We start from the raw sequence: 18,372 nt of genomic DNA, 5'->3' as shown, positions 1-18,372 counted from the left end.
ATGTTTTTGAACTAAGTCATCTTTTTACATTCTATCCACTATGCATGTATTATCTCGTAAGAATGCCCCAAATTTTGGTCTTGTTCTGCTTGTGGTTTATGTAATGCTGAAATGTGTAAGGCAAAGATCAAGCCCTCGTCAATATAAATGATCACTTCTTTCTTACCCTTTTAAGAAATATGTAACTGGCAGTGTCAGGTTGTTACATTCTTCAGTGCTTTGGTTCACTTAAATCTTTTCCTTTGTGTTAGACGACTAAGCTAATGTAAACTTTTGAGAAGATCCCTTTGAAGTAGTGAAACATGGTGATAGGGTGCAATGTAGGCATTGTGTGCTTACAATCACATTAGTACGGATTTTTTATTTGTAAAGTTACACTGAAATTGATGATCTTGAGCGTACCTGTTCCTCTCATGCGCCTATTTCTAAGTACAGTAAAACCTCGGATTGCGAGTAACTTGGTTTGCGAGTGTTTTGCAAGGCGAGCAAATTTTTTTAAAATAAATTTTAACTTGATAAGCGAGCAAGGTCTTGTAATACGAGTATTACGTATACGGTTTGCCTGCCAAGCGTCACGTGATAACTGAGCCGATGGTTCTTCTCTCTCTCTCTTGCTGTGGGAATGTGGGTAATGTGGGTAATGCTCGGTCCCAGTCGGCGTGCCTCACTCGTATAGTCAAAATTTAGTAGAAAAGCACCACCTGAATAACAGTGTAGCAGTGTTTGCGATGAATCTGTTTAACGGCAATGCAATGTCCACATTTCCGCGAAATCGAAAAGGAGGGAAAAGCAGCTGTCATTTGATAGGTTCCTTGTTAAAGTTGCACAAATAGAAAAAGATTCCAGTGAGCCAACAGATAGCAGAGATTCCATTAGTTGTAGTGAAAGTTGTCCTACAAAATAACCCTCCTCCTCTCTCTCATCTCCCTCACACCATCCACGATTCATTTCAAAGGTAAAGTGCAGGTTATTTTGTTTATGTATTTTAGCTTTATATTTTGTATGAATCATTTTTATATGAATATTTTTGGGTTGGGAACGAATCATCTGAGTTTCCATTATTTCTAATGAGAAAATTCACTTTGATATACAAGTGCTTTGGATTACAAGCACGTTTTCATAATGAATAAATGCTCGCAATCTGAGGTTTTACTGTACTATAGTAAGGGAAACTTTTTTTTTTTGCTTTTATACAGAACTAGAATACTGTAATTACATATACTTTTACACACTGGACATGTCATTGGCTTTGATCACGAGGAGTATATAAATTGTCATAAAACACACAACAGCTATATCTTCAAAGGAGTGTCTTGATGCAGTAGTTTGCTAGCGCCCCCCACTGGAGCGAGACGTGTACATGTGCAAAATGGCTCATTGAAAACGAGGCATTTCACGAATCATAAACAGTCACACGACGAAGGTTGATGACTTAATGACGATGCGAGTGAATATTTCACTGGAATGCTTCACAAGTACTGTTATTTTGGTAACAGACTTTTGTTATTGTTCCTAATGAACTCAGTTTCGTATTTGATATAACTGTGAAAGACTTGAATTTACAGAACACAGAAGTTTAGTACTTCAGTATCTTTATGTATGTCACTGTACTGATTTTAAATAGTCTTGGCTGTTAGCAGAGCCTTAAGTTATATACAGGCACCGTTTTTTACGACACAAGGGTTTCGTTCATTTTTGCTTGGTTTTTCAAAACTGTGACTTCATGTTTGATTGCCCTATTTGGAAAATTAAAGTGACGTGCTCATTGGCACTTGTCTAATCTGTTCATATGCAATGCAGTCAGGGTATAAAAAATAATCATATTTAGATCCCTCATCTTCAGATAGAAATGGGATTTAACTTAATCAGATTTAGCAATTTCCTGGTTTGGAAAAGGAAACATACTAGGGGGGGCGCCTAATTGAAGGAGCCCTCCATGTCTGACTTCCACAGAACAATGTCACCCTTTCTTTGACTTTTCTGATATCTAAATCACTGGTTATTAAACCTCCTGCTAATGGTAGTCAGAGGGAACCTGTAGTGTTACACTCATCTCTTGATCCAAGCTGTAGCAGTCTCTGGAATAGTAAGGTCCTATTTAGCATCCGTTCTACCGGGACGAAGATGAAGTTACAACCGACATACTGCTTCCTGTTCACAGAAGGTCACGGCACAACTACCTACGAACACCATCACGCTACCCAGCGTCAGCAGAAGGGCAGATACATAAAGAAACAAACCTTATGGATCACCAACACCGCAACACACACAGATAAGATGCATGTTTCCTCTGATGTTCTCCTAGCAGCTTGGACACGTTGGCGGCTGTCTAGTAAGTCGGCACCTGATAGCCCTTCGTGCTGGACTCGAGGTGCTCGGTGAACGGCGGACTCTGGTAGGTGTCGGTGGCATCCACGCCGGTCCCAGTGGGGTACGGCTGTATGGTCGGGTTGCCGTCAAAGTGATCCGTGGCGAAAAGGGTCATGTCTGTGCCTAGCATGTACTTCTGCACGGCCCTTACTGTCAGCCCGGCCTGCAACACATTTCGTAAAATTAGTGTCAAAGATGAGTTTTCCAAGTAGCCATAATAATAACCCGCATCGACTCAAGCCTGCCTCCAAAGACCGTAATCTCCTGTACAGAACAAACTTATTGATTAGAATTCTTAGCAGGGAGAAGGCTGCTATAAATATGAATTTCATGTTCTCATTGAGACCTCATCAGTTATGGCCTCATTGCATGTGTAAATTAAAATGACCCTCAAAGTGCATTGGGCACAAATACTTAGTAGTAACTCAGTTACTACTGAAGTACAAATCTTGAACAAATATAGTTGCTATAAATAAGATGCATCATGATTCATTAATGATGAACAAACATGAGATCAGTATTTCACTTGTATTACTCATCACTTGTTCCTTCAGTAGTTCATAAAGGTTTACAGAATTAAGAGATAAATGTAAAATGTGTGACAATTCATTAATGATAGTGAAACATGAGATTCGTATTTCACTTATGTTATTCGTTACCTCTTCCTTCAGTACTTCCTTCAGTATTTCACAAAGGTTTACAGAATTAACAGATATCGTAACAAATATAGTAACCTGAGATAAAAAATGTGTCAGGATTCATTAATGACAAACGAACATGAGATCAGTACATAACCAAGATTTAGTTTGTGGTTAATTAATACATAAGTAATAGCATAATATAATATATTATTTGTGCCCCCTCAAGTGAAGTGTTACCATGCATTTTTAAGATACATTAGGCTGAAGGGAAAACTAACACTACTGAATCGACTACAGCAGAGATTCCCAACCCTGTGGACTGGTACCAGTCTGTGACTAATATTCCACCAGGCCGCAGAACACTGAGGGTTTCATGGAGGGGTTTGTAAATTTCCAAGAATGAAATATACATTTTCAATTTTTTTCTGACCTCTCACGTGCACATTCTGTTCCTGTCTGAAATAAATTGATGCAGCACCTCTGCTGTTCAATTAAGGCTATAAACAGCATAGAAAACAGGACCAGCTAATTGATAGCACACTCTGGCAGTGTCATGATTAGGCTGCAGTCAGTAATGACACTGGAGGTTAACCGTAATACCCAAACCTGTTTTCCAAGACCTCCAAGACTTTGGATTATTAGATTATTATGGCTGGGAGTTTGAATCGCACCTAGGGCTCTGTGTGTGGAGATGGTATGTTCTCCACAAGTAGGTGGTGTTGGGGAAGCTACTTTTAAACCGTAGCTTTTCCAGCTAGAAGCTACTTATGATTAAAAGTAGCTAAGCTACAGCCAAGCTATTTTAATGTAGTAGTTAGCTATAGTATAAGTTATAGAGGACAAGTAGCTAGCTACATCGGAGCTATTTCATCCGGTAATACTATAATTTTTGCGCTGTACTCTCTTAAAGCAAATGAATAATAAACAATGTGAAATATGATGTTAAAAGTTGAAATGAAAATATTTTTTTAACAATGTAATGTCAAATCACAGTAAGGTTTCAAAAAAAGTTGCATATGGTGTAAACCAGGAGTACTTCACAATTCCTGTGTGAATATTACAAAGGTTACAACAAAAAAAGAGATTTTGATCATTTGTCCAGGAACTACAGTGCTCCTATGCATTTAAATGAGATTGTCTAAAATATTATTTGTCATGAAGTATTTTTCAACCCTTTAACATCCATTCCCAGGAGTATTCAAGCAAAAAACACCAATCAGAAACACCTGGTCGCTGAAAATACGCGTTTTTGTAAAGAGAGAAATAAAATACAGGTCGTCCACAACTTACTTACGACCGCGATCAGTTCCGGTCGTAAGTCAGCCCTTTATTTGATATCAAAAATTGTCATATGTATAGTATACTGTATAATAAAATGATATCATCAGTCATATTGTTTGGTGTTTTAACCTTTTCATCAGCGTTTTCTTAGTTTGTTATTATTATAACCTATTTATCACTATTTAAGCAGCTGAGACACAAACGGATATGAATGTATACTGTACTGTGGCAGTAGCCTGAGCATGAGATGAATGAATGGGCGTCTCGCAGGGAAGCTCATGTTGGTGGCAGTAGGGTGGAAACTGTCATACACTCACGTTTTACCAGGCTACAAAAATATAAAAAAATATATATAGTTACTGGAAAAGCTGCAGCATTTTAAAAATATCTGTGTTGCTGGTAAGCTACTGAAGAAAGTAAAGTCAGTAGCGTTGTTATTTTTAGTTAGCTACTCCCCAACCCTGCATGTAGGTATGGGCATCTCCCAGGGATGCCAGGTTCCTCCCATATTTTAAAGATGCCCGTTTCTCAGTTGCCCCATAGTGTACAATCTCCCCTCCCCAGTGTGCCCTGGACTGGGCTCCAGGCTTGCCCTCTACTGAGTGACCTAAAACCTCAAGCTTGACCACGTTTGATTCTATTGTTTCTCCAGCATCCCTTTTCTGAGTATCAGGATTACCAACCCAAGTGATGATGGAGAAGAAGGAGAAGGCGATGGCAGCCCGGGCCGCATCTGCCCCTTGGTTCAGGGGCAGTTCTTTGGGGGAGGTGCGCTGCCACTGATTGGCCAAGAAGCAGAACCCTACAAACCACATGAATGTCCAAAAACCTGCAATGGAAGGAAGGCAGGAAGCAGAAAGCAGCATTACTGGTAAATCTGATTAAACTGATAAATCATAGCAATGCAGAGCAATGACTATAACCTACCATCTCATTCCATCAGCAAATATTCCATGTAGCATTCACCTCAAATGCAAATAAGTAGCCCACAGAGTAATATATTCATCTATCTGCCATAAATTCTGTAAGGAAGTGCCGTTTTTCATGTGTATTACTTTCCAATTTGCCTTTCATTTTAAAAAAATGAATCTGCCCTTCTTTTCTGACTTGTCTTCTGATGAAAGTTGGATTTAAACCGCTAATTATTTCAGAAGTATGTCCTATATCTTCCCTGATGGAACCCAGTTGTGGTGGAGGTGATCTTCTCGTATCGCATCTATATCTTTCATATCTGTACTTCCTGGATGAGCTTCCTAGAAAACACTCCTGTTCATCTGTGCTCAGTTACAGGAATGTGCCTGATTCGTGGAAGCAACACACATTTACACCTTAAACCACATTTTCACTGTCTTAGGCTAAACACAGAAATATGTGACAAATGTGTCTTCATTGTCAGAGCGCGAATGAGAAATTTATCAGCTCTTATTTATTTCAGAACTATGGGAATCCACAATGAAAACCATTCTACAGAATCTGTCCACACATCCAAAGCATACAGTACAGCAATGTCTGTCGGCATTACCCGAGAAGACTATCTCCACGAGGACCGCCTTCTTCCTGTCTTTCACGCTGCTGATTTGTGGGAAGTGAATGTCCAAGATCAAGAACAACGAGCTCGCCAAAAATGCGACGACTCCAATGGTAATCCCATAGTTGCACGCGTCATTGTTCTTGTTGAAAATGCAGTGCAGCCTTTCGCTTCCGATGTTAATGTAGCCTTCGTTCACTATGGACCCAAACACTACAATGGAGAATATCTGCAGAGGACACAGGGGAAACTGCATTCAGCATTTATGCAGCCTCATACATAATTCGTTCGATTATTTGTACTATGCAAAATAATAAAGCAAATATTTGAAGTGTAGGAATACCCTCAAAATATGGAGCAATATTACTAATAATGCACTCAGGTAATTTTCAAACTTATCTTGCTGCTGATCTACGTATATTATTCCCACTGCATTATTTTCTGAAACTACTTGTCCTATTCAGGCTTACAGAACGTCCAAAGTCAATCCCAGAGACTATGGGGCAGGGAAAAAGGCAGGGAACAAACCAGGATGGGGCACCAACCCATCACAGGGCACTCACACACCTCTGTGTAATTTACTAACACCAATTAACTTCAGCATGTTTTTAGACTGGGGAGGGGGGGCACCCAAATACCTGGGGGGTATCCCACAACAACACAGGGAGAACATGAACCCTGTTCTCAGAAGTGAGAGGCAGCACTGGTAACCACTGCACCACTGCACCTCCCCACCACATTTTCAATAATATAAATTCTACAGTTATAGAGAGTTCTTCAGTGCTACTTGAAGTAATATTCTAATAACTGCTGTGAAGTGGGCTGCAAAGTGTGTTTGTATTTCATATAGTATTGAACAATTCTTGCGTCTGTAATACAAGCCATCTACAAAGACGACAAATAAGGTCAGCCCGTTATACCCGAACCGACCAGGCTATCTGAGCATGACATTTGTGAGGCGCTGTTTTTAGCCTTGGAACTCCGTTAAATGACGCAAGTGAGATTTCTCTGTAGCCATGGGAACAACAGCCATCACAATGATTTGCTGCCCAGAGGGGGGCTTGCGGGGTTCAGTGATGCTCCCAATCAGCAGAAACAGAGAATACTAAGCAAGTCCGCTTTATTTTCACATAACGCCTATTCATAAGCATTCGGTCCTACCGAAAAAAAAGTGAAACCACACTAGCAAAAATATGTCTGCCATTTACCCTAAAAAAATGGGGTTAATTACTGTAAGTGAGAGATGCTAAACTCCTTTATACTCTTCTACTCTACTAGGTAACATGACTTTGGCATTATGAATGAAATAATCATTCATATCGTATCTCTTATGTCAGGAACATGGGTGACAGAATTGCAGCTGAAGTTTCCAAAAACTTTACTTTGTTTTTACTTTACTTTATTACTCTGTACTTTGTAAAAGATCTTTGCCAGGTATTTAAATGCCTTTTGAGTTCTCGAAAATAGCAAAGCGAGTAGTATGTGTCAGTCAAATTTAGAAGTTTAGACCCCAAAAGCATTACATATTCCAGTCCTTTTCAGATTGTAAATGACAGGATCCACCAGACATCTTCCCATGGGAGACCTAGTTCCTATGGTGCTCTAAACCACATCAAGAATTTATAACACAGTGAATCACTATCTCTGACAAAGTTACACATCTAAAAATAATAATGTCCATATGCCACTTTTTCTTACTGCATTGTGGGGGAATTACATTTCTCTGGTGGCTAAAAAAGATTTTTGCACAATATGTCACAGTTGCTAATTACTTTCAGAGTTTAGGAAATATTTGTTGCTGAGGTCTTACTGTACTGAGATATTATTTTTATATAGCTACATATTCAGCTAATTGTATTCTACCAGCTTCAGTTCCATTTATATTTAAGATGATTTACACATCACTGTTATTTTACCCAAGGCAAAAGACCTCATATTGCCCTGAAAAGATAAGGTATATAATGCATCATTTCTGGATACACAGAGTGGAGGGGTGGCTTTGATTACATCACACTGCTTGTGACGTGTATAGGTTCAAGATTAATGGGCACACGTCATATCGTGTCATGTGACTTCTGTCAGTTTCCTCCTATCTGCACGTAAGAATTATATGGTCGAAATTCCCTTTGGACTTAAAAAATATGGGAAAGGCATATATAGTTAGTTTCATAGGCTCTCAGCAGTTCTGAGACTTAACAGTTTGAGCTCTGACCTCAGTATTAAGATTATTTGTTGTAATTTGTAGTTGCTTTTAATTTACAGATTCACGTAAAGGTATTTTAAACCCGATATCTGCTGCAGTCCAACATATGCAGTTCCTGATAGTAGAAGGAGGGATAAAAACAAAAATAATTTGATTTTCAGCAGTCATAATTTAGCACGTTCGTCGTTGGAGTCTTGTCCAGCGGGTCATGGCTGTATTTGTGATCCGCAAATCCATACAGTTCACGCGAGGCATTTCACCAGTATCTTAATTACTTAGTGCCTCTCAGCCTTGACACAGATTCATAGGAAATTGAGACGGCTTGCGTAATTTGGAGCATATTTTTTGCCGTAATCAGTCAAATGTGATAGATGCTGTAATATTACGTGTAAATTACTGTGAATTAGTGAGTGTCAGTGGACATTTAGCAGTAGCATGCTGAGCAAGAGCTTCCCTTAAAAATGTAGCATATGTAGTAAAGTACAATATCCGGCAGGAACAGGCCGGAAACACTGGGAAACTGCCCCTATAGTTTAGGGCTGTATACTAAAGGACAGCTTGTTAATGAATTAATGAATTTCTGAATGTCGTTTGCTATCATTTTCCTATATGTATATATATATATATATATATTTTAATAACCTATTAAATTTATTAGTCGTAACTATGAAAGCAAAATTGACTGTTTTATAACTGCTATTCTTATCAATACCTTAAATTTTAATAATTTATTAAATCTGTGTAATACACATCAAGGCTTGTTGTAAAATGCTAAAAACTGGCTTTTTTTCATGTCACAGCGGACGCCTCGGAAATCTCACCGGAAAATGCCGTCCTCAGTTGTAACGCCCACCACACTCACACGCTATTGATGGTCACACAGTAGCGATTGTTTCACTCAGACATATGCCGAAATATGTAATCTGATCAAGATTACAAGAGTTATTGGACTCCAAGATTATGGAGGCGAATTAAAATGTGAGAGAATTTACTATCGATAAGCAATATCACGAGACCACGTTAATAAACAGATATTCACCCGCCGATGATGACCGTAGGGAAGCCGGAAAGGTGATGTATAATAAGCTTTTGGTTTTCATATCCCCCTGACTTTTATACATGAACTGGTTTAACGACATGATATTATAACCATAAATGTGAACACTAACATGTACAAATTAATGGTGGCGATTTAAAAAAAATGAATAATCATAATATATTTTTTTCAGGAGAAATATTCGCATAAATCCTTTTTAAAAAAACCTGTAACTCGCAGCGTTCATTGAGAGGTAACTGCTGATGGAAAATGCAATACGCGAAAGAGCCAAATATCATAACAGATGATGCAAAAATAGGTAAAAATAAGACGGAGCACCACATGATCTATGCTTACTATATTTTCATATAGGAAAATTTGCCATTGAAGCGTAAACATGTTAGATTCGAGTTATAATAATAATAATAATAATAATAATAAACACTACAATAAATCATTAGTCAGATAATACATACTGTTGTAAAATTGATTTGTGGTATATAAAGACAAGATACATATGGCACGATTTTTACCTCTGATGATATACACAAAGGCGCAAATAAATAATTTACCTTTCATTAAACTTAAGTGGATATGTACATTCTCAATGTACGTAAAATATATAAATACGAAACCTATCGCAAATGTTGCTGCTAGCTATTTTAGTCACGGATGTGTTCCCCCATTATTACCCACTGTAATTAATTCGGCACGTTTGATAATTAAAATCGCGCATCCAGCAAAGAGTTAAAAAGCGCTTACCCAAGACAATATTCTAAGGATAGTCTGCGGCTGTTTGACAAAAGACACCGGGTCGAAAGCAGCCCCGGCTCTCCCAGCTCCGAAGGACCGCGCTCCTTCCATCTCTGTTGTCGCCGATCAGAGGAGATGCTGCTGAATCTCCGGGCTCCGGTAGGTATGGGCGGCCGTGTCCACACCCACCGCCTGGCAGCCGCCCGTAACATACCGTACGAGCGTGGCGTGCTGCTCCAGCGTGCGCGGACTCGCAGCACCTCGATTTCACCGACAAATGGAGCAATTGTATGTAGGAGGAAAAAATATTATTGATTATTATTATAATATATTACGAAAAATGAAGAAATAAACGAATCAAACTAGGAAATTGCCAATATACCCTCAATGGCCACTTTATTAGGTGTACTTAGCTAGTACCGGTAGCACCAACGTTCGCTTCCACAAGCCCTTCGGGGTTTAAGGAGAATCCATTCAGTACACCACTGTTAAAGCGAGGTGCTCTTTTTGCACTTATGTCCTTCCTGGTTTCTTTAGCCAGTCTGGCCACTCACCTCTGACCTCTTCACTCTATGTTTTCAGTTACATAAATGCCCCTAACAGGATGTTTTTAGTCTATCACGCTATTGTCTGTAAACTCTAGACACTGTAGTACATGAAAATCTCAGGACGGTGGCTGTTTCTGAGGTGCTGGAACCTCCATGCCTGACACCAGCAATTATATCATGTTTAATATCAGTTACAATGCGCGTCTTAGCCGTTCTCATGAATATCCAGAAGAAAAGGCTCAAGCTGGCGGATGAAGGCACTTCACACTCTGTGCTGCAGAATCTCCCATGCATAAAAATGCAATCGTTTTCCAAACTAGTCTTTGGGGAGACCATGGAAGGGGTTTGGCTGGATCCTGACGCTCACGAATACACTCCTGCTAGCAGTTAAGCAGTTTGTATTTTGTGCCACAAACTCTGTTATTCCAAATCTCATTTTTCAGCACTGTAATGTTTGTGCTGTCCCGAATGTTGCAGTGTGGGTCCATTGCAGTGTGTGCTGCACTGGGCTGAGATGACAGTAAAGCCTGACTTGACCTGTATCATGAGGAACTGTGTTTGCGCCACAGAGTGAACCTGGTCCTGTAAAATGGCCCCATATAATATCTATCGCAGGGGTTTCCAACTCCGGTCCTGGAGAACTACCGTCCAGTAGGTTTTCTATCCTACCCGGCTTCTGATGAGCCACACCTGCTCTCAGGGAAGTACCAGGAACAGGTTTGGCTCATCAGAAGCCAAGTGGCACAGAAAACCTACTGGATAGTAGCTCTCCAGGACCGGAGTTGGAGACCCCTGATCTATTGGTTGAATGACTATGAAGAGCAATCATTAGAGCCCATGACTCCCACCAAATGTCCTTCCATACCATAATAGATCCTGTTCCATGCTTCATAGGCACCAGGCATCCTGAAAGCAGCATTCTTCAAATATAAAGGGTAAAAGATGGACTCATCAGGCCATATTACCTTTTCCATTACTCAGGGCTCCAGGATTTGTCCTCAATTTAGCAGGGTATATATGTCTCTGCACATTGACCTTGGATACAAGTGATTTCTGAATAGCAGCCTGGCCATAAATTGCAGCGTTGAGAAGACACGTACAGTTTTTGTTAGGATTGGGTTATAGAGACGCAAGTTGAGTTTTGTGGTCATTTTTGGGGCTGTACTTGTGTGGTGTTTAGAGACCATCCTGTTAAGTGTCCCACTGTCCCTGTCTAGTAGCTATGACTTGTGATCTCTGTTCCTCCTTTCCAGCGCAGTCTGTCCGGTATTCGCCATGTGCTGACATGATGTTTAAGACCCTTTTCCCTTCACACTTCAAATTGTTTTGCAGCATTTGTAACTAACACACCTGCATTTTGGGAATTCTGGTGGTGTTTCCCTTATTTTGTCCACCCCTGTATGTGTGCATGGTTGAGCCCGCATGACTAGAAGAGGAGATCTTAGATCTGAGCATGTTCTTTGGGCACCTAGGCTGTGAATGTGTGGAAACTGACGTTTGTGCATGAAGGGGATTTTAGGCATAACAAAAGAGATGCAGCAGTCGCTTGATAATCTGAAAACATTATAGAGCAGTGTTTCTCAATCCGATCCTTAGGGACCCACGGTTGGACCAGGTATTTGCTCCCTCTGAGCTCTCTGCCAGACAGTCCTTCCAGATAGCTCCCTACTGGGAGCTGGGAGAGAGCAAAAACGCAGACTGCCTGTGGGTCCCCAAGGACCGGATTGAGAAACACTGTTCTAGAGAAATTCACAGACTGGATTATCTGTGGAACAGAAAAAAACCAAACTGGCAAAATTTTGTCAGCCAACAAGCTAATAGTGGCCTTCATCTTAAAGCCCATGATTGATGGTGCCTAAGTATCAAAGCATTTGCTGTGTGTCTTACTGTCTTTTTTTCTTTGTGATACAGACCACTGTCTCTTGCTCTTGCCCTCTTTATCTTTCTAAACTCTAATTTTGTTTAGTTTAGTTAATGATTTGGATTTGATTCGTTCTGACCTTTCGTTCATTCTCTTGTTTCTGCTCTGTATCTTGGTGACTGTTAGGTGACCTTCCAACCTTAGTTATGAAACCTCGTAATTTTCCCGATCTATTCCTGCTCGCCAGTCAGCAGTCCTAGTTCTATCAGTTCTTGGACCACGGAGGCTTACCTGCCAAAGAAGAAAGGACTGACAGGCAGAAGAGCTGGCGGCGCTGATGTGTGTGGTCTGGGCCATGCGCATTCGCCTGTGTACAGGGGGGAATTCCACAAAGCAGCGTTTCTTGCTTAGTTGGATAACTTGTTGGATTTAAGGTAGCCTGGACTACAGTAAATGGACTCTATCTTGGAATTAACTTAGACTACCTTAAATCTGACAACTAAGCAAGAAACGCTGTTTGGCGGGACACCCCCTGTTCTTCGGGCATTATTAATAAAGTCTAGTTTTAATTAAGTAGGTCTTGTGATGGGTCTTGTACCCCATGTTCAGGGCTGGACTGGCCATCCGACATGGAGGCCATTCTCCTGGTGGACTGACTGGTACAGTATGTTGCTCAGCAAAATCTATAGTGGAACAATCTTGCTGTTCAACAAACGTTATTGCAGGGGCCCCACATGGCAAACTCTTCCAGGAGATCCCAAAATTCAGAGCTGATTTTTAATCCCACTCCAGCCCTGCTCGTGTTTCACATTCTTATTTTGGATTACTTTAGCGTAATTTAATACCATAACCAGAAACTCAACCACTGAAGCTTTGATGTATAACCATGTCATTTGTTTGTTTTTACAGCTGCGAATTTCACTGATGCCACTGGCACAGGCAGAAGTGTGCCACCTGGTGGCAGTAGAGGGTCCTAACTGCTAACTGCGATCTTTTATATCTTGCGTTTACAGGAAGGAATATTATGCAACAGAATTCTATCAAAATTGGAGTCTGTTGAATAATTTTATTAGTATTCTTGCAGTCCAATAACTATGATCCCCAACTCATGTCTTGTATTAGATGGATAACTGCTAAAAAGTCAGGTATTTCAAATTTGAGCTTTGTGAGGAGTGCTTGTTGACTGACAAACTTGCTCACAAAATAAGCTGACAAAATAAGAAAAAGTGAAAAGTTTTAAAATAAGGCGTCCATAAGAAGCTATCCTACCCTGACATGCTCTCATTATGCATCAGCTGTATCCCACCAGTACAGTTTTCTGAGATCTTACTTCCCCAAAATCCTACAATTTCTCCATCCACGAGCCCCCAAACAGAGGCAGATGCCGTCCTTGTAACCAATAATATCAAACTCTCAACTGCCACTGGGAAGCTTGCAGTCTGTATCTCCGTTCAGGAGTGAACTCTCGCATAATAGGTATCATCAATTATGCATTTGCTGGCTCTGCCACCGCTGAGAGAGAAAGGACAGATGTGGATCCAGGACGGTTTTCCAGGTGCAGCTTTTTCTCGATATTCTATGGACTTTGGGAGCAGCGCTTTCACTGACCGATTCTAAGGTGAACCTGAGCTGGCAAACAGCATGGCGAGGCTGCACCTTCGGACACCGGTAACACGAGAGATCTTTCCAAGATGGTGGACTTCAGTGAGGGACGGTCAATGAAAGGTAAGAAAGGGAGGCTGGATCAGAGATGTACGATACCAGGAAGGGCACCCAGTCTAAATTATATTCTCTCCACATGGCTGAGGAAATGGGCTGTGTTTCGTGATGATATTCTTTCAGAAACATCGACAGCACTCCAGTCCTGAGGCATATAACCCTACAACAGTCATTATCTTTTGCTGTGTGTTCTCAGTACAGTCTTTTACAATGTCAAAGTCTGTACTTTTTTCTTTAAGTGAAATATAACCAGCATTTTGTATAATTGAAACTTAGGTTCAAATTCAAAAGTAAAATGGGTTAAGAGGTGTGTGAAATGTCCCAGTCTTTATGTCTTTCATTTGTTTAATTTGTTGTCATAATCATTTTTAACGTAATGAATACATTATTGTTTCTTTAGGCCTCATTCAGAGGCAGGTGCCACTCTAGTTTATTTTACAGTTTATTTTAGTTTATTTTACTCTAGTTTATTTCCTAGGTTATTGTACAGATGAGTAATTTTTAATATTTGGTTTGTTCTAGTATATTTGCATACTGGCTTCTGGTTTTGGTTACTGCTAACATTACAATTTGAAGATTTTGGTCATATAACTAGTTAATTCTAACATTTTATTCCTCTCATCTGCTATTGTGTTATGCTACTTTCATATTATGTTGAACAACACAGGATAGATGAATAGACATCAAATCATTGCTAACAGCTCAGTCGCTTCATAAAATATATTTAGTAATTCTATGAAATGCACGTCAGAGATAATGCTATGCGGTTTATGAACACTAGGTCAGGAGGTCTAAGAGGCAGTGAAGCCACATGCTGTCTTAAGGAAAATGCTATTTTCCAACCAGGAGATAACCTTGGGAAGTAGGAATCACCTACCATGCCCAAGTAAACCCCACACTGGTTACCTTTGTGTGAGTCCACGTCCCACTGGGTCATGTTTAATTAACACTGTGCTCTAACAGTCATATAAGAAAGCTGCTAAATGTGTGTTAGCCATCTGCTGTGTAAGGCTGGTATCCCCAGGCACGGTAATGGGGTTTCGGGGGGGGGGGGGGGGGGGGGTGTCAGGCCGATCCCAACTGCCCCCGAGTGACAGGGGGCTCTAAAAAATTTTAGAGCATGATTAGATTGGTCTGGTTTGGTGACCAAATGTTATATACTTTCATGGGGCTCGAAATCTCTAACTGGGCCCTTGGGTACCCACCACCCATTAATAAAAGGAGCTGAAAAGTATTTGCTTGGCTTTTCAGCAGATGCTTCTTTCGAAAGCAACATGCAAGTGGGGAAAGCTGTTTGTGGCATGAGAGATAGGGGGCACACTGCATCCATGGAGTATTTGTAGTTAAGGGCCTTGCTCAAGCTGTGACGTGATGTGATTACTCTGGTACCAGGGCAGGGTGAGCAGCTTAAGTCACACCAGGGTGCAAAAATATCACAGATTCCCCACCTCTGTTTCCATTCCTTTGCGTTGTGTCATCACAGTCATCACTTTTAATTACACGTTTACCCATCATCTAGGATACAGAGACCAAAATGACAGCGTGAAGTAATTAGTACGACAGACTGATCCGATAATGACATATTGTGCGTGTTTTATTCATGTCCTGACTTAAGCTGTTCGGTAGCAGTGTGAAGCTCGTGGGCCGACCTCAGCAATGCCGTTTATTAGCTGACTTTTTATGTTGCATAAATGTGTACGACATTTTATCTATAAAAATATTCCATTTTGACTCATTTACTGTACGATTTTTAGTGTCTGCTAGATGATTGCCTACAGCATTTGAAAGATGTGTGTGAAATGTCCTAGTCCTTTGGTTTGTTTAATGCGTTGCCATAGTATTTTTTAAATAACCGAATAAACATTTTTTTCTTTAGTCCAGTCCAATTCCTTATTAAAACTGTTCAAAGATCATCCAGCTTTGTACCAGAATTGTATTTATCCAAATAACCAACCACACCAAAGTTGGTCTCTGTCGGTTGGCAAGATATAGAGACATCCAGAAATGATTTTCTAAACTTCAGCAGAGGGTCCTGGTGGTTGTCAGCATTATCTGTGGAAAAACCTGCTGTCTCTGGATGAAAAAAAGATCATAAATGTTTTTGGCTTGTAACTTAAGAATTTATTCAAATATTTTTCAATATGCCATTACCGCAATGTGCAATTCTTAGGTTACCCATAAAGACTACCTGACATTTTACATTTACAAATATTTATGTAATAGATACTTTTCTTCAAAGTGACGTACAAGTGAATATAACAGGATTCATTTTCATGTATGACTTCCTTTTGGAAGTATTTGCATGACAATGAGCCTGCGAGAAGCTATTCACATTATAAATACACTGCTTGTTGAATGTTCCTTCAATCTAAAGGATAGATTGAATTACTCATTATTGGTATGCAATTAGAAAACAGTTTTAAGACTTAAATTGATGTACAAGATGATTTTGTTAAATTTTTTCACAACGTATAGCTGTATAATTCCTATCTTAGGCAATAACTCATTTGAGTCACTAGATGGCGTAGCAACAAAATAGTCCTTTTGTACTGACTGAATATATTAGTCACCACTCACGCAAGTGATTCTGCTCAATACCCAGACCAGATTCCCTTCCATGATATCACTGTAGATAAGGCCTGATCACAATTAGCCTGCGTGTAACATAAAACAGAAAGAGATATGGCCGATGCATATTTAGTGGACCTTACCAAACCCAATATGAGTTGGCTTTCACAATTATCTGTTATAACGAATGCAAGGTATCTATCTCCTGTCTGTCATTCTTAGATGTAGCAATAGCAAGTGCTGGTTAGCGCTATTCTGGTCATATATAGGACTTTAGTACTTAATATGTAACACAAGCAGGAAAGTGTAAATAAATCCTACCAGATTTAGGTATATGTTATTTGGCAAAGTTGTGCCAAGAAAATCATTTTAATTTCATGCAGGCCTGAACCTAGAGAAAAAAAATACTGGGTCAGTTCAATTTCAACATAATGGGGACACACACTTTCACGTGTGAAGAGTATATGTCCATGGAAGACACACTTCAAGTGTAAAGTCAGCATTAACACACAGCCATCTCTTGACGGTCTCACCTTCAACAGAATCCACTTACACGTCACTGAGATGCTTGGATATGTTCATTAAGTCGATGTCACCTTTCGGTGGCCTTCAGTGATCGGGAGAGCTGCTGTCAGTGTGGGGACGTGGTCTTCACATAATTATGAGCAGATGTAACTCCAGCCATTCATACAGTAAGAGCCCATATCTGCCATATCTTTGACTGGTGCTCATGCATTGTGAATAGGCTTACACGACAGTGTATTAAGACCTGCCCGGCAACTGGATACCACACCATTGGATTCAAACGTGTATCACTCACTCCATCGGGGGAATTAGGACGCCCCCATTTAGGGACACTAATTTAATTAAGAACAGGGAATTGTTCACTTACCAGGCCTGCTTTCTTGTTTTATGTAGACAAGCAGTTCAGATATAAATCGTGATTATTTCTGTTTTTATTTGATTCTGTGGTTATTACTCATTTCTTTATTTGAAAGTGGTCATAATAATAAAAGAGCAATGATTTTCTTTTATTCAAAGTAGTTCTTCCATCTATCCATCCACTTTCTGAAAGTACTTGTCCTGGTCAGGGTTGCAGGGGGTCCAGAGCCGACCCCGGAGGCTACAGGCACAAGGCTAAAGCAGCTCTAATTGGATCCAATGATAATGATAATGATAATGATAATGATAATGATAATAACTACAACAATAATAATAACAATAATGACAACAACAAAACTAATAATAATAACAATAATGACAACAAAAATAATAATGATAATAATAACAATTATAATAATAACAACAACAATAATAATAATAATAATAGCAGTAGTAGTAGTTGTGCAATGTATTGCATTATTCAAGAATTCAGAGCTTATTTTTAAACAGGATAAATACTATACATTTAACTATAAACAATACAAAATTTAAAAATTTGTTTAAAATACACATCTGGTACAGTTCATTTGTAGTCTACATTGTAATTTTATATGTAATCCTTTCAGACTAACAACAATAGCCAACAAATATAACGCCTTTCTCATTCTGCTGTCAGACAAAGTTAGACTACAGTATAACTCAGTAAATTATATATTGCAAAAAGCAATCATTATAAAAAAGAAAATGTTAGTTTTTCAGATTATTTTCCAAACCGTGAAACTTACAGCATCTTTGAGGTTGACAGAATACGGTTAGTTTTGCTTCTGAAGTTCACTCTCTGGGTAGGGTTTGATCTGCTTTGGAGATCTTTCTCAAACACTCTGTAGTAACAGCTCAGCCCACCTGCATAATTCATACAGGAATGAGCCGGGAAGGTAATGTTACACTAAAGCAATATATCTGACAAATTAAGACTCCTTCG

General features: G+C 39.6%; 2 protein-coding genes across 2 annotated transcripts in view; one reads left to right on the top strand and one right to left on the bottom strand.

Moving 5' to 3' along the window:
* Positions 1 to 1,130: 1,130 nt before the first annotated feature.
* On the bottom strand, positions 1,131 to 10,027 carry LOC125742122 (synaptogyrin-3-like). The gene is made up of 4 exons (XM_049013802.1): positions 9,822 to 10,027; positions 5,815 to 6,049; positions 4,976 to 5,121; positions 1,131 to 2,533 (listed from the first exon to the last, which is right to left on the bottom strand). Exons 1-4 carry the CDS (start codon positions 9,921 to 9,923, stop codon positions 2,330 to 2,332), a joined length of 687 nt encoding a protein of 228 aa, XP_048869759.1. The 5' UTR covers positions 9,924 to 10,027; the 3' UTR covers positions 1,131 to 2,329.
* Positions 10,028 to 12,819: 2,792 nt separating this feature from the next.
* The window catches only part of LOC125742120 (unconventional myosin-XV-like), a 41,485-nt gene continuing 35,932 nt past the window's right edge, over positions 12,820 to 18,372 (top strand). Inside the window, exon 1 of the mRNA XM_049013800.1 lies at positions 12,820 to 13,946. The gene's annotated coding sequence lies outside the window, so the exon portion shown is untranslated. The remainder of the gene's footprint in view (positions 13,947 to 18,372) is intronic.

The sequence above is a fragment of the Brienomyrus brachyistius genome, chromosome 5, assembly GCF_023856365.1.
Source record: "Brienomyrus brachyistius isolate T26 chromosome 5, BBRACH_0.4, whole genome shotgun sequence".
Classification (NCBI taxonomy): domain Eukaryota; kingdom Metazoa; phylum Chordata; class Actinopteri; order Osteoglossiformes; family Mormyridae; genus Brienomyrus; species Brienomyrus brachyistius.
This window is presented reverse-complemented; position numbering and strand designations above follow the sequence as displayed.

What these genes read in the sequence shown, in the direction of transcription:
- LOC125742122 (XM_049013802.1), bottom strand. Translation starts at nt 9,923, where the DNA reads ATGGAAGGAGCGCGGTCCTTCGGAGCTGGGAGAGCCGGGGCTGCTTTC. An exon ending in CGTGGAGATAGTCTTCTCGG is followed by an intron (nt 5,122 to 5,814) that starts GTAATGCCGACA and finishes CTTCCATTGCAG; the next exon opens with GTTTTTGGACATTCATGTGG. An exon ending in TCTTCTCCATCATCACTTGG is followed by an intron (nt 2,534 to 4,975) that starts GTTGGTAATCCT and finishes AATGTGTTGCAG; the next exon opens with GCCGGGCTGACAGTAAGGGC.